Source organism: Kogia breviceps, chromosome 19 (assembly GCF_026419965.1).
Source record: "Kogia breviceps isolate mKogBre1 chromosome 19, mKogBre1 haplotype 1, whole genome shotgun sequence".
NCBI classification, from domain to species: Eukaryota; Metazoa; Chordata; class Mammalia; order Artiodactyla; family Physeteridae; genus Kogia; species Kogia breviceps.
The window spans coordinates 45,848,692-45,864,419 of NC_081328.1; the positions used below are offsets into that span (position 1 = coordinate 45,848,692).

General features: G+C 47.3%; 1 protein-coding gene across 4 annotated transcripts in view; it reads left to right on the forward strand.

Annotated features, from left to right (window-relative positions):
• Positions 1-15,728, forward strand: part of CSNK1D (casein kinase 1 delta) — a 37,865-nt gene that overhangs the window by 8,818 nt on the left and 13,319 nt on the right. For all 4 annotated transcript variants that reach the window (XM_059046972.2, XM_059046971.2, XM_059046970.2 and 1 more), the window contains exons 3-5: positions 14,207-14,355; positions 14,625-14,853; positions 15,176-15,346. In XM_059046972.2, coding sequence (XP_058902955.1) covers positions 14,207-14,355; positions 14,625-14,853; positions 15,176-15,346 — 549 coding nt within the window. The remainder of the gene's footprint in view (positions 1-14,206; positions 14,356-14,624; positions 14,854-15,175; positions 15,347-15,728) is intronic.

A 15,728-nucleotide genomic window follows, 5' to 3' on the forward strand; every position in this document is an offset into this window, starting at 1 on the left:
AGCATAGCCGTTTGTTGTGGAAGCTGTCTACTGCATGGAGGACAGGGAGCAGCATCCTAGGTGCCAGTAGCCCCCCCGCCCCCAAGTTAGGATGATCAGAAATGTCTCCAGACGCTGCTAAATGCCCCTGGGTGCACTGTCGCTTCCTGTTTTGACCCCCTGCTTTAGGACGTAAAGGATCACTTGCTCTCCTGGTCTTCCCATGCCCCTTCTCTAGGATCCTGGAAACCCACTGGGATTCCAGAAATAGATCTTCTCCTGTCTGGCCCTTCCCCACACATAGGTCAGGTTTTACTTCTGTTTCAGATACACACTTGGTGAATACTATCAGGGTGTAAATTTCTGTTTTAGAAAACTGATTCTGTCCAGGAAAGCAGAGAGCACCATCTTGCTACTGTTCTGTGAGCTCGTCCTAGCCAAGATAAAGCTGGGATGGCAGAGTAGATAGAGGTTGGCTCTGCCCAGAAACATCATAGCTCTGCTGTTGACCAGCCTTCTGCATCCATCTCATGTGGGTGCATCTCTGATCGTGGCTCTTTTTATGTTAAGTTCTGGGCTTTGTTGCAGGTGGTTGATATTGACGGCATCGTAGGAGAAAGCTCAAAGCCCAGGGCTGCCTTGCCCTCTCTAGCTCATAGTACAGGGTTGCCCGGGATGCTGCCTCATGAGGGTGGCCTTGCAGTGCTTGGCTAGAGACAGCTGCTGTGCTGGGTCACTCAGGTCCCCTAGGGGAAGGGTTAGCATTAAAAACAAAAACATGTTTTGGGGGTGGATGAAATGGGTGAAGGGGTTCAGTTGTATGGTGACATTTGATAACCAGACTTATTGTGATGATCACCTTTTATTAGTGAATACAAAGGTTGAATTGTGTCGTACACTTGAAACTGATATGTTATATACCAATTTTACCTGAATAAAAACAAAAACAAACACACGGTAGCGTCAGGTATTGTTAAGAGCGTTTTTAAACATGCAGGCACGTTCTCCGCCACACAGTCATGTGCAGTAGGTATCATCAGCCTCATGTAACAAATGAGGAAACTGAGGCTGTGTCTAAAGGACACAGATTTGAACTTGAGCATTGTAGGTCCCAGGCCACTCCTGCACGGCTGCCCTCCCTGGAGGTCAGCGATCAAGAACGTGCCCCAGGGCTTCCCCGGTGGAGCGGTGGTTAAGAATCCACCTGCCAGTGCAGAGGACACAGGTTCGAGCCCTGGTCCGGGAAGATCCCACGTGCCGTGGAGCAACTAAGCCCGTGTGCCACAAATACTGATCCTGTGCTCCACAGCCCACAAGCCACAGCTACTGAAGCCCAGGTACCTAGAGCCTGTGCTCTGCAATAGGAGAAGCCACCTCAATGAGAAGCCTGTGCACAGCAACAAAGACCCAACGCAGCCAAAAATAAAATAAAATAAAATAATAAATAAATAAATAAATAAACAAAACAACAAACCTTTAAAAAAAGAAGAAGAAAGTGCCCCAGGTCTAGTTGGAGCAATAGATTAAAAAAAACCTGAAATAGCAGAAATAATTTTAAGTTAATTATGTTAGTGAAGGACATGGGTGGACACCAGGTTTTTATCAAAACAGAGTGGACTGCCAGGGCAGAACCTAGAGGCTAAGGCTAAGGCTGAGGCTATGCTTCCCAATCCTGATAACCCCACAAAGTATGTTTAGACCATGTCCTCCTTCGGGAAACTCCAAGTGGAGAACCTGTGTTTAGTTCACAGCTGCTTCTGGTCAAGGTTCATGGCAGATGTGGGACAGGAGTGTGGGCCCTTTGTATCAGAGAATCCAGGCCAGGGGTGAGGGTGGGTGGATGCCGCCAGCATGTGTCTGTGGGGCCACCAGTGAGTAGAAACAGGCAGCTTCACCCGAGTTCACTCTCTCTCATCTCATTTGCCTGTCCAGTTCCCGCAGTGTATTTCAGACAATCACGGTCTTTTTGCTATGAAATGTTTTACAGTACTTAAGAACATATGTAGCTCGTGGCTATCAAGAATACTAAAGTGAACCCCCAGAACTCCCACCTTCTTGAAAGAGGGAGTAAGACAGCCCTTGGCACCTGTGTGCACACCCCAGGGCACCCTCTCTGCAGCTGCCCAAAGACTGTCTCCACATGCCTTTGCCTAGTTTGTTTTTATTTTTATTTTTTTAATATTTATTTATTTATTTGGTTGTGCCGAGTTTTAGTTGCAGCAGGTGGGGTCTTTGTTGCAGTATGCAAGATCTTTTAGTTTCGGTGCGCAAGGTCTTTAGTTGCAGTGTATGGGGTCTAGTTCCCTGACCAGCAATCAGACCCGAGCCCCCTGCATTGGGAACACAGAGTCTTAGCCACTTGACCACCAGGGAAGTCCCACCTAGTTTGTTTTTAAAGTTTTGATTCCTCGTCATCCTGCAAGAAATTGGTTTTTAAAAATCTAATGACATTGTCCAGAAACATTTGGCCATTGTATTTACAATTGTTTTAAGGTTGAATTGCCAAACACTTTATGAAAAATTGTATTTGTGTTAATACTGAGTCCCCATATTTATATTGAAACTTCCCGCAAATCAAATGGAAAGCATTTAGCTAGCACTCCCTCATTTTTCACCCCCAAGCATATGTTTTGGTATCTTTGGACTCGATGAGGGGAAAAAGTATCAAGTGTTCAGAGCTGCACATAAGAGTCCAAGTGACCCATTTCCCATATTAAGGGCATGTGGGCAGGGGCAGCTTGGTGTCCCTGGCATGACTGGTCGCCTGGGCACAGGGCAGCACTGTGGTGGCTGTATGTCTGACCTGCAGCCTCGCTTGTCCTTCCCCAGCCCCGGGAACAGCACTCTGGCGGCACAGGTGCATTTTTAGCTTTCTGGTCTCGCTGCATCAGATGTCTGAGGTTACAGAGCAGCAGTCTGTGCACAGGTGGCGGGATTGTTCTTGTGAATGGCTTTTGAGCTGATTTCTGCCTGGGACCTCAGCACTTAGTTTACAGACAGTCTGCTTAGGATGAAGCAGGCTACACAGCATCCTCCTGGCCAGAGAACTGACAATAGGAGCACCGTGCTTCTATTATGTCTTATCTTAGGGTGATGAGGTGCGTTGGTGTTGCCGGTAAGAAGGAAGGTGCTGCCAGTGAAACAGACCATCAGAGCAGATGAGTGGCAAGTCCACGCCCCATGTCATCCCAGTTCATATGCTTTTGAATATGAGTAATACAATCTTGCCGTGTGTGTTTACGACTTTCGTTTTTGATCCACTGTGTTCCTGAGGTTCTTCCATGTTTGACACAGTTGTGGTTTGATGGGTTTCGTTGTTCTTTATAGACTCTTGTGTCTCCATAAACAGTCCTCCCTATGTTGAGGAGCCCTGGCTGGCTTCTAGTGTTTTGCTCTTAAGGATGGTGCCGCAGTGACTCCCTCACCCACATCTGGTGCAAAGCCTGTTAGTGGAAGTGCTTTCCGTGAAGCAGTCAGGCGCTTGGCCTGCAGGGTGGCACCCGGGCCACAGGGATGTGTTCCCAGGTGGTGTGGCACATTTACCTTCCTGCCTGTACAGCCTCGGAGCTCCTGTTGCATCCACATGATCTTCAGCCTCACCATTACCATTTCTCTCCAGTGTGTCATGGGGTGTCTCAGCTAGCATAGAAGCTAGCACAGAAGGGAGAAATTTTAAAGAATTCTAAAATTTAAAGGGTGGAGAAGGAAGAAATAAAACTTATTTGTACATGGTTTAACTTCCTGCATAGGAAACCCGCAAGACAAGTTAGAGCATTGAGCCAGATAGCTTAAGATCAAAGGATAAAATCAGTTCCTTTCATTACACCAATAATGGTCAGTTAGGAAATGTAATTCTTTTTTCCCCTCAGTATAAGTAAGTCGTTATTCATTGCATTTGACAGGGAAAAGGGAGGGAAAGGGCCAACATGTGTGACAGGACTTGGCGAGTGGGAAAGGAAGTGCTGGCATGGCAGAGTCAGCCACTGAGTCTTTGTTCTTCAGGCCCCAGGGCTTAGTCTCCTGTAGTTAGGGAGCAAGGGGAGGGGAACAGGAGAGGACAGACTCCTCCTTCCTCATAAATTCAACATTTCAAGCAAAGCTTTGGTGTCTAGCTGTGAGCATGGAGCTATATTTCTGTTTCCTGTTAAACAATCATGTGACCACTTTGACAGAAATTTCTTGCACTTGCACAAAAGCTCCTGAGTGACTTCGAGATACATTCATTTTCCCCTGCTTGGTCTCCCAACCTCACTTTCTACATAGAAGGGCCCCCTTGCTTTTCTCTACCCAAGGATTTTTTTTTAAATACTTATTTTATTTATTTATTTGGCTGCTCTGGGTCTTAGTTGTGGCACATGGGATCCTTAATGCCGCGTGCGGGATCTTCTAGTTGCGGCGTGTGGGATCTTTTAGTTGCGGTGTGCGGGATCTAGTTCCCTAACCAGGGATAGAGCCCAGGCCTCCTGCATTGGGAGCGCGGATTCTTAACCACTGGGCCGCGAGGGAAATCCCTGCCCTGGGACTTGAGATTAAAGTAGGTTTGATCCACCCAGTTACAGCACTGTGTTTGTCATGAATCATGTCACAGAACTTCCAGTCTCGACTTGGAGTTGGGAACAAGGGATGGAGTGTTTCTAGCTGCTTCAGCACTTTTGCACAAATCATTTAAGAGTTGTAGAGACACCCCACAAGCTAATTGTACAGGTGTGTGGGCTTCTGGGGAGTTGGGGGTGGAGGAGGGAGTAGAGTAGGAGTCAAGTTTTAGGACAGAAGATTTGGTCTGAAATGGGGGAAGGGGGCACGAAAGAAAGGATGGCTCAGGACCCCTGTTTTGAGTGGGGCCCTCCCCGAAAAAGACCAACACATTATATTTACACCAACTAGGCTACCTAGCATTCATTTTCAGATCAGTGGCTCATGAAGTCCTGTGAAGCCTCCAGTAACTAGAAGGGCAGCAGCTGGGGTGATAGAACCCGGCATCAGACATACGTCCCCCCAACCCGTGTGCTCCAGTGCATCCACCCCCTTCCAACACCACAAGTCCCAGCCTGTGAACTGAGCCCTTTGTCCTTCAGCTGCTGCAACACTGACCATTGCTAGTGCGGGCAGGATGCTGGCACCAGGCACTAGGGAGAAGCCCTTGCCTATGGTCTTGAGAAGCCAGGGCAAGAAACCCTCTGTTAAAGCTTAAGGATTTTGGTCTTTGCTTCATCTGGCCAGCTGGCAGCTTGGGGTGGGTGCAGAGGTACCCTTTGAACCCTTTTTTTATGGATACACAGGAACCCTAATGAAGGATCAGGGTTCGAAGCAAGTCTATGCCTGGGGTTGGAGATCCGGCACTGGAGTTCCTCACCCAGCCGTGCCTTCCTCTTGGCGCCGACACCTGGGTCTGCCTGTCCTGACCTGTCCACACCATGTTTCCTGTTCAGGCTGATTTCCAGCCTTCCAGTAGGAGGAGATCAAGTCATGGGGCAGCAGTTAAAACCTCATCTACTGTGGAACATTAAAGGTGGAGGGGTTCAAGAGGACACACACACAAGCCACCTCTGATCAGGAAAAGTGAGGTGGTTCAGTAGGCTCTGCCCTCCAAAACATTGTTCTCCTTGGTAACAGAACATCAAAAGATACTCCTGCTGTGCAGTCCTGGAGCCGCTGCCTCCTGCCTGGGATTGCTCAAGGGCTTGAGAGTGCACTGCCCGAGACTAAAACACACAGAACGTTTCTATCAAGGAGAAAGTTAAAATGCCGGAGATGGGTCACTTGCACACAGCTAGTGCAGTTGGCATCCTGAGAAAGTGGGACCCCAAGGAGCAGTAAACAAGTGGTGCTGGCTGCAGGGGGGAGGGGGGTGGGTAGCAGGTCCGCAGCTGTTGCCAGCCACCCCTTTGCCTGTGCTCTCAGCCTGGCGTCCTGTCCCAAGAGTGGGTCAGGAGGAGGGGAAACCCTGCCTCAGCCCTGAGAAACTCTCCCAGAGAGCAGTGGTTTGTGCTTTGGTCTTGTGCTCAGTCTTCTCACTCCGACACAGGAAGTGTTATTATTACATAGCCTTTAAAAGGAAAACACTTCCCTATCCTGGCCACTTTCAAAAGCTGGAAATTTGGGGATGGAGACCAATAAGTATGCAGATTCTGGAGGGATTTCCCCCATGCCCTCGAGTACTTGCACGGAGCATGGTTGGCGTTCCTCTGTCTCACCCCCTCCCCATGCCAAGAGGGAAGTGGGTGGATGCCGTGGTGGCAGTGCCCCTACCCGCCCTCTCCCTGCTTTTGCCACTATGTTCCTCAAACCTTGTGATCGCAGAAAGCGCCACCCACTGTGGCTCAATTCTGCCCTCTGGTGCTTCTCACTCCCCGCACAGAACACCCACCAGTACTGGTAACTGGAGAGACTGTAGGCCCTTGGGGGACTTCTGAAAGGTCAACTCCACTTCTTCTCCCTCCTTCAAGCTCTGGAAGCCCTTTGTGTGCAGCTGACTCGGGGGCTCAAAGACATCCACTTGGAGGCCAAGTGTGACCCCAGTGGTCGTGGATAGGAAGCTGAACCAGGTGCATGGTGACCCACTTTGAGGTGCCAGTACCGCACAGCAGCTCTGCTGGCTCCTTGGAACAGCTTCCTGCAAGCAGCTGTTGGACACAGAGCCCGCAGTAGTGGAGCCCAGATCCCTGGTCAGGTGGCTGCTGGCCCCAGAGGAGTCCAGAGGCCAAAGTTTCATTCTCACTGTTGTGGCCTCTCCCGTTGCAGAGCACAGGCTCCAGACGTGCAGGCTCAGCGGCCATGGCTTATGGGCCCAGCCGCTCCGTGGCATGTGGGATCTTCCCAGACCGGGGCATGAACCTGTGTCCCCTGCATCGGCAGGCGGACTCTCAACCACTGCGCCACCAGGGAAGCCCCAGAGTTTCATTCTTAAAGTACTGTAAGTATAGAGGAATAAATTGTAAGCCAGGTGTGACCTGCAGGCAGAAAATTTTTAAACTTCATTGGAGACCGCTGATGAGGACTCAAGCAGGTGGAGATGTTCTCTTCATGGAGAGGAGGACTTGGCAAGATGTCTCCCAGAGCTGCTCAGAGGGCTCAGAGGATTCCAGTCACAGTCCAGCAGGGCTCTCCTCCCAGGGACAGGCTGACAGATCCACAGAGCAGTGAAGGGCCAGGTTGACTGAGGTCTAAATGCCACACTCACAGAAAGCGCTAGTGACGACCCAGCGCCCAGTTGGGTGCTGGGCTTCTAGTATCATTCCCCACCGAGAGGAGCCCAGATTCCAGGGCGAGGCAGGAAGAAGGAAGGCAAATCTGGACCATGTGGCTGAAAGGAAAGAAGTGCTCGGACACTGACAGGCATGAGTCCACAGGACACAGGAGAGAGCTTGAAGGGGCATCTGTTGCCCCAATTTGGGACAGGTGAAGCCTCAAAATGAACAACGGATTATAACACGTGGAAGAAACTCACCATTTCTGTTCAATATAGTATTGGAAGTCCTAGCCATGGTAGTCGGACAAGAAGAAGAAAGAAAAGGGATACAAATTGATAGGGAGGAGGTCAAATTGTCATTATATGCAGATGACATGATACTATATATATATAAAACCCTATCTATATATGGACTCCACACAAAGACTACTAGAAATGATAACAAATTCAGCAAGGTAGCAGGATGTAAGAGTAACATACAGAAATCTGTTGCATTTCTTTACACCAACAATGAAATATCAGAAAGGGAAGATAAAAAGACAATCCCTTTTAAAATTGCATCAAAAAGTATAAAATACTTAGGAATAAACCTAACCAAGGAGGATGAAAGACTTATATGCTGAGAACTGTAAAACATTGATAAAGGAAATTGAAGATGATTTAAAGAAATGGAAGGATACCATGCTCTTAGATTGGAAGAATGAATATCATTAAAATGGCCATACTACCCAAAGCAATCTACAGAGTGAATATGGTCCCTATCAAATTACCCATGACATTTTTCACAGAACTAGAACAAATAATCCTTAAATTTACATAACAAATGGAGGAGGGGAGGAGAATTCATGAGTCCACGATCACACACACACACACACACACACACACACACACACACACACACACACGTTAAGCTTCACAGAGAGGCAGAAGGAACAATCAGAAATGGAAAGTCACCACTTTGTGGGCACTTATTATTGATGGTTTAGACGGTAATCAAAGGTGGATGCAAATATACAACTTCAAGTACTGACACTACCCTCAAAGCTTCATCCACAGATTACTTATTAATAACAAAGATGGGAATTCCCTGGCGGTCTAGTGGTTAGGACTCTGTGCTTTCACTGTTGAGGGCCCAGGTTCAATCCCTGGTTGGGGAACTGAGATCCTACGTCCCCTGCATTGCGGCCAAAAAAACCGTACAATAACAAAGAGAAAAGTACCTTTTGGTGCAGAAATCTGGCAGATTTCCATCTGACAGGTGATCAGAACCAGCAATCAGGCAAATCAAATTTAGGACCGTTCAAAATTGACCTGAACTCTTCAAATATGTCTCTGTGATGAAAGATTTAAAAACTGTTCTAGACTTAAACATGGCAGTGCATGGTCCTAGATTGTACCCTGGGCAGGGGGACAAGCCTGAAGGACGCTACTGAACATGCAGTTGGGAAGATGTGAGCGGGGACTGTGTCCATCTTTGGAGTGACACGTGTGGTTACCTGCAGTGTTGTGCCACCCACACTCCAGACACAGAAAGACCCTCGTGGGCACAGAATTCTGACTTCAACAGAAGAGGTGTTAATGGTCAGTGAGGGGAGCCTTGTGAACACACGGTGCTGAGGTCTCTGGGAGTCCTGCCTCCCCTCACCCCAAACTCCACTTTCAGGTGGATCAGGTGACTTCAGTGTGGAGAGGAAGACTAAAACATTTTGATTTGTTTAAATCTGCGTTATTGAGGAGAATCAAACTGCATGTGTTTTGAGTGTGTGATTTGAGAAGTTTTGCCTGTGTCCTCTCATGAAACCATTGCCATAAAATCAAGGCGGCGAACACATCCATCGCCCTTCAAAGTTTGTTGGGTCCTTTTGTGGTTCTTCAACCCCCACCGTCTGTCATCTGCTTCTGTTGCTATAGGTTTGCATTTCCCAAAGTTTCCTGTGCAGGGAGTAGTACTGTGTGTTCTTTCTTTGAAATGTTGTGTGTGTATCAATGGCTACTGCTTTGTATTGCTGAGAAGTACTCCCTTCTGTGGGTAGTTTCTTTGTCCCTGCACCTGTTCATTTGGGTTGGTTCCAGGTTTCAGGTACTCCAAACAAAGCTGCTATGAACTTTTGTGTAGATATTCATATGGACGTTCATTTCTTTTTCTCCTGAGTAAGTGACTTGGAGTGGAATGGCTGAACCAAAAGTAAGCAAATGTTTTTCCTCTTTAAGAAACTGCCAGACTGCTTGTACTTATGTTCCCACCAGCAGCATACAAGGGCTTTGGTGGTTTGAGTCTTTCAGATAACTTGTTTGTTTTATCTAAGTTATCGAATGTATTGGCATAAAGCTGTTTATAATATTTTCCTACTAGACTTCTCACATTTGTAGAATCCAGTGATGTTACCTCTCGTTTTTTTTTTTTTTTCTGGCCGTGCCATGCGGCTTGTGGGATCTTAGTTCCCCCGACCAGCGATCAAACCTGGGCCGTTGGCAGTGAAAGCTCAGAGTCCTAACCACTGGACCGCCAGGGAATTCCCTGTCATTCTTGATGTTGGTAATTTGTGCCTTCTCTGATCAGTCTGATTAGAGATTTATCAACAATGTTCTCAAAGAAACAGCTTTGGTCTCAGTCATTTTCGCTGTTGTTTCTCTGTTTTCTGTTTCATTGGTTTCTGCTGTGATCTTTTATTTCATTTCTGTTTGCTTAGGGTTTAATTAAGTATTTTCTTAAGGTGGAAGCTGAGATCATTGATCTGTTTTCTGTAGTATAGACATTTCCTGGCTATAAATTTTCCCCCTACCATAGCAGCATCTCAAATCCTGATGAGTTTTCATTTTCATGTAGTTCAAATGCTGATTCCCCTTTTGATTTCTTCCTTGATCCATGGGTTATTTTGAACTGTATTATTTAGCTTCCATATATTTGGGGATTTTACAGAGAGCTGTTGTTTACTTCTAATTGAATTCCACTGTCTTCTGAGAACATACATTGTATAACTTGAATCCTTTTTAGCTTTATTGTTTTATGTCAAGAATGTGCTTTGTCTTGATAAATGCCCCCTGCGTACCTGAGAAAAAAACTGTGATCTGCTGCTGAGAGGGATGATTGACATCTCTAGTAAGATTGTGGATTTGTCTCTGTCTCCTTGCAGTATTGCCTCATGTATTTTGAAGCTCTCTTGTTAGCTGCGTGAATGTTTAGAATTATGTTTTCTTGATCAGTCAATGCCTTTATCACGGTGAGATGACTGGTAATATCCCTGGAAATATTCTTCTGCACAGTCTACTGTGTCTGATGCTGACATAGCCCTTCTGCTCTCTTGTCTGATGTTGGTGTGATACACTGTCCTCCTTGTGACCTAGTTGTATCTGAAGGGAGTTTGGTGTGGGCAGGGCAGTACAGCTGGTCCTTTCTTTTCTGTCTAATCTGAGAAAGTGTGCCTTACCTGTGGTGTTTACATTCAGTGTGATTAATGACAGGATAGGGTTTGCTGTTAGTTTTTGTCTCATCTGGTCTTTGTTTCATTTCCCTCCTTTTTTACCTTGTTTTGGATTAATCAAGTATTTTTTACATTTTTTAATGATTTTTCTTGTGATGATCTCCTTTGTTGAATTCTGTCACTATCTCTGTGTTGTTACTTTAGTGGTTGAGTTAGGGTCTATCATCTCTAGCAGGATGCAGAGGAACCTGACCTTGCAGGCTTCCACCTGCCCACCTGCCTGCGTGATGGTGTCGTGTGTTTATGTTTACACGTTGCAAATATTGCAGTGCATTGTTATTTTTGTTTAAGCAGTCATAACTTTTAAATTTAAATAATTTTGTATGTACTTATGTTGTTATTTTCATTGCTTTTCATTCCTTTTTGTAGGCCCAGACTTCCATGTGGCATCATTTGCCTCCTGCCTGAAGGTCACAGTGCTGGTGATTGATTCGTCCCACTTTTTGTATCTGAAAATGTCTTCATTTTGTCTCTGCTGAGGTGTTTTTCGGCAGATTGCCAGTTCTTTTCTCAGCACTTGGAAGATGTTCCTCCACTGTGCTCTTAACATGTCTTTTTTCTCTGGCTGCTTTCACGGTGTTCTGATTATCACTAGTGAGCAATTTGACTGTCAGCTATGTCAATGCTGTGTTCTTTATGGTACTTGTGCTTGGGGCCTGTTGAGTTTCCTGAATCTGTGGGTCATTTTCCTCAGCTCTTTCTTTTAGTGTGTCCTCTGTCCCCCTTCTCCCCTCTCTCCTCCAGTTACAGATGGCGGGTACCTTGAAGTTGTCCCACAGCTCTGAAGCTCGTGTTGGCTTTTCCAGTAGTTTGGAAAACTGCTGTGCCTTCAAGTTCACGAGTGTTTTCTCCTACAGTGTCTGGTCTGCTGTTAATCACACACCCAGTGTAGTTTTCCTCTTAGACTTTGTAGTTTCATCTTTGAAAGGTAAATTTGGGTCTTGTCTTTTTTTTTTTTGGCTGCACCACGCGGCATGTAGAATTTTAGTTCTCCGACCAGGGATCAAACCCGCACCCCCTGCATTGGAAGCGTGGACTGTTAACCACTGGACCGCCAGGGAGGTCCCTAGATTTGGGTCTTTTATAACTCTGTCATGTTGTGCCTTTGTTTAACTTCTTTTGACATGGAATACAGTTATAGTTTATAGTAACTTTTATTGCCCTTCTCTAATGATTCTAACTCAGTTTCTGTTGATCTCAATGTGGATCACGTTTTCTGCTTCCTGGCATATCTGGTATGTGAAATTTTACCCTCTTGTGTGCTGGGTATTTTAATGTTCTTCAAATTCTTCCTCAGCTTAGTTATGAGATGATGGTACTTTCATCTGCTCACAGTTTTTGCTTCTCTGCTCACACTCTCAGGCAGGACTTGGGCAGTCTGGGCTCATCGTGTCTCAGGTGTCGGTGTCATTCATTGCCTTATGTTCAGTGTCTTAGAAAACCTATGTCTTTCTGTATGTTCTTTGTTCTCTTTTCTCTTCTTGGTTATTGTGGATGTGAGGGTAAATTGGGTCCCCATTACTCCATCTTGGCTGGAAGTAGAAGTACTTTTAAAATAATAAGCATGTCTTTCTGACTCTGAGTTTGGGAAGGGTGTCTTATGTAAGATACCAAAAACATTACTCATAAAGGAAAAGATTGATACATTCATGTTTGTTAAAATTTAGCATCTCTTCTCATCAAAAGACTCCAAAAGAAAATAAAAAACATGCCATTAACTGAGAAAAGGTATTTTCCTCACATAAAAAAGATAATAGTTTAATATCCAGAATTTATAAAAGAACTGCTATAAATAGGAAAAAAAACACCCTAATAGAAAAAAATTGACAAAGATATGCATAGACATTTTAGAGAAGAGGAAACATGTAATGCCAATAAATAATGAAAAAGATCCAGATTGAGAGTTCAGTGAGACACCATTTTACATCTACCATTTGATTGATAGAAATTAAGAGCTCTGACGAGACCCTGCGTCCAGCAGGGACTCATTCATTTGTGGTGGGGTTGTAAAGTGGGTTATTTATTTTGGAAAGCAGTTTGACATTATCTTGTACAGTCAGATAATTTGTACTCTGTGTTTCTAGGTCTATACCTGGGGAAACTAGCTAAGAACAAGAATTTCACATGTGAGAATTTTCACCAGCGGACATACATAAGAATGTATTTAGCAGCACTGTTTATAATGGGGAAAGCAACCCTAAACAGTGCGGATGAGGGAAGAATAGATGAAGTGTGCTGTCTTCTCCAAGTGGAGTATTTCACAGCTCATACTCTCACTTTACTAAAAGCAAGGAATGGGTACAGTCCTGTGCATTTGTTGTCTGGGGGGCACAGGTGTGGGAGGAAAGGGGAGTGAAAGTAGATGCAATTACTGGAAACGTCCCTGGTCTGTGTGGTGGGCCGCAGGCTTCTGTTACATTATGCCTTATAGCCTATGGATTTGTTAAATTTGTTCTCACGTAACATGCAAATGTATTTTTAAAATATTTAATTGTAAAAATGAAAAGTTGCCCCATTGATATCAAAACTAAAACTGTTTAGGATCTTATAGTGCCAGAAAGGAAGGCAGTGCTCAAAACAAACAGAGCCTGCAGTGATGGGGTGTTAAAGGGCCACAGGAGCCACGGAGGAGCAACGAAGCCTGGGATGCTTGGAGCAACAGAATAAGTGATAGTGTTGGAGTACAGACCAGAGTATAAAATAGACACTCATGGGTCCATACTGATAGGGAAAAAATACCGAATAAGTAAGTGGGGAGAAGAGACAAATCTGTGTGGAAGCATTCCAAGTCATATATATAGATGGCTGTGCCCTCCGGGAGGGGGCCCAAACACCCCCCATAAGTGTGGGCTGCACGTGGGGACGTGTCCCCCCAGAGAGAACAGGATGGAAAGGGGAGAAAGAGGACCTCCCCAGCAGAGACACCTGACAGGCACACCTCAGCCAGGTGACCAAGTGCACAGCCATGGTGAGGAGTTGTGTTGAGAGCACAGACCCGGACAGGATGTGGTGGGAAGGACACTTTCCCTCTGTGGTCTCCCTCCCCCAAGCCCAGAGTAGTAACGAGAAAAAAATCAGACAAACCAGCAGAGGGACAGTCTGCACACCCCTGCCCAGCCCTCCTCCAAACCACTGGGGTCGTTCAAACCAGGAAAGTCTAAGAGACCGTCCTGGCCAAGAGCAGCCAGAGGAGATGTGTTGAGTAAATGTCATGTGGGGTCCGAGACAGGTCCTGGAGCAGCAGGAGGGCATGAGATTAAAACTGAGGAAACCTGAATAGTGTGGACCTTAGTTAATGACAGTGTATCAGCACTAATTAGGCATTAAGTGTCACACTGGTGCAGGATGCCAGTTACGGGAAGACTGGTGCTATGGGAGGGAGCGCGGCCCCTCCTCCTGAGCCCCTCGTCCCACCCCTTCCGTGAAGTCGGTTGGCCTCCCACCCTCTCCGCACGTCACTTCTGACTGCTCCTGCCCAGCCCTCTGCTGGCGTCGTGGGCACAGGTGTCCTCAGTGCAGGTGCGCGGGAGGCAGGCTGACGCGGGCTCTCTTGCAGTGGGCATCCCCACCATCCGGTGGTGCGGGGCTGAGGGGGACTACAACGTCATGGTGATGGAGCTGTTGGGACCCAGCCTGGAAGACCTCTTCAACTTTTGCTCCAGGAAGTTCAGTCTCAAAACCGTCCTGCTCCTTGCTGACCAAATGGTAAGACTTCATTTTTCTCAAGCGAAGGGCAGCCTGCGTGCTCAGCATAAGCTCGGTTTGATTCATCAGTCTGATGAGGCCTTCAGGGCTGTTTGCTTCCTTATTGTTCTGTTAATGCACAGGGAGAAAATGGAAGCTCGTTAACTCTGTGAAAGATAGTGACCCTTGGCTGGCAGGGTGCGTCTGCATGTGGGCCTGAGTTCCCTGGGTTCCCTCCGCTAGGCTACTGCCTGGGGTTCAGCCTCTTACCCCTGCTTCTCCACCTGCAGATTAGTCGTATTGAGTACATTCACTCGAAGAACTTCATCCACCGAGACGTGAAGCCGGACAACTTCCTCATGGGGCTAGGCAAGAAGGGCAACCTGGTCTACATCATCGACTTCGGGCTGGCCAAGAAGTACCGGGACGCCCGCACCCACCAGCACATCCCCTACCGCGAGAACAAGAACCTCACCGGGACGGCGCGGTACGCCTCCATCAACACACACCTCGGCATCGGTGAGCCCTCCTGCCCCGGCCACAGGCCCGGCTGTCCTACAGCCTCCTGGGGGCCCTGAGGGTGGTCAGCATGTTGGGTGTGGAGGCTGGCGTCAAACCTTTGTAGCAGAGGCTGGTACCCGGGCCTGGAGACCTTACCTTGTGGGGCGTGGGGAGACAGGCATGTGTTGGGGCTTCGTGATGGGTGGCGGTGCATCTCTGAACAGCACAGCAGGGGCACTTGTGCTGAAATAAGGAATCCAGGTGTCCTTACCTGTGGCTCTGAGTTCATCCCCAGGAAGCGGGGTGTTTGCCGCTTTGACCCGCTGTCCTCTCTTCCCAGAACAATCTCGGAGGGACGACCTGGAGTCTCTGGGCTATGTGCTCATGTACTTCAACCTGGGCTCGCTGCCCTGGCAGGGCCTGAAGGCTGCTACCAAGAGGCAGAAGTATGAGAGGATCAGTGAGAAGAAGATGTCCACTCCCATTGAGGTGTTGTGTAAAGGCTACCCTTGTGAGTGTCCTCAGGTGGACAACGAGCCAACCCTGTGGTTCTGTGGGAGGATGGGGGCCTGTGAGGCTCTGGGAAGGGGACCAGGGAAGCCCCCCCAGAGGCTGGCTGCTGAGGCCCCACTGATGTCCTGCATGGTTGGGGAGGTGAAGAGTGAGCAGGTGGCCTGCCCTTTAACTGGCCTCAGCCTTCTGTCCCTGGCGCTCCTCTACCTTCCTGAGCCGTAACCCAGGGAGTTTTCCTTTTGTTTTTGTGGGACTGCCCCTGTGATAAATGCCTCAGATGAAACTCTGTTATGCTCTGTACGCTCAGTTTTCGCAGCCTCTTTCCTCAAAGCATGCTCGGTGTTTCAGGTTCCAGCTTTCACACCCTCTGTTTGGGTGGC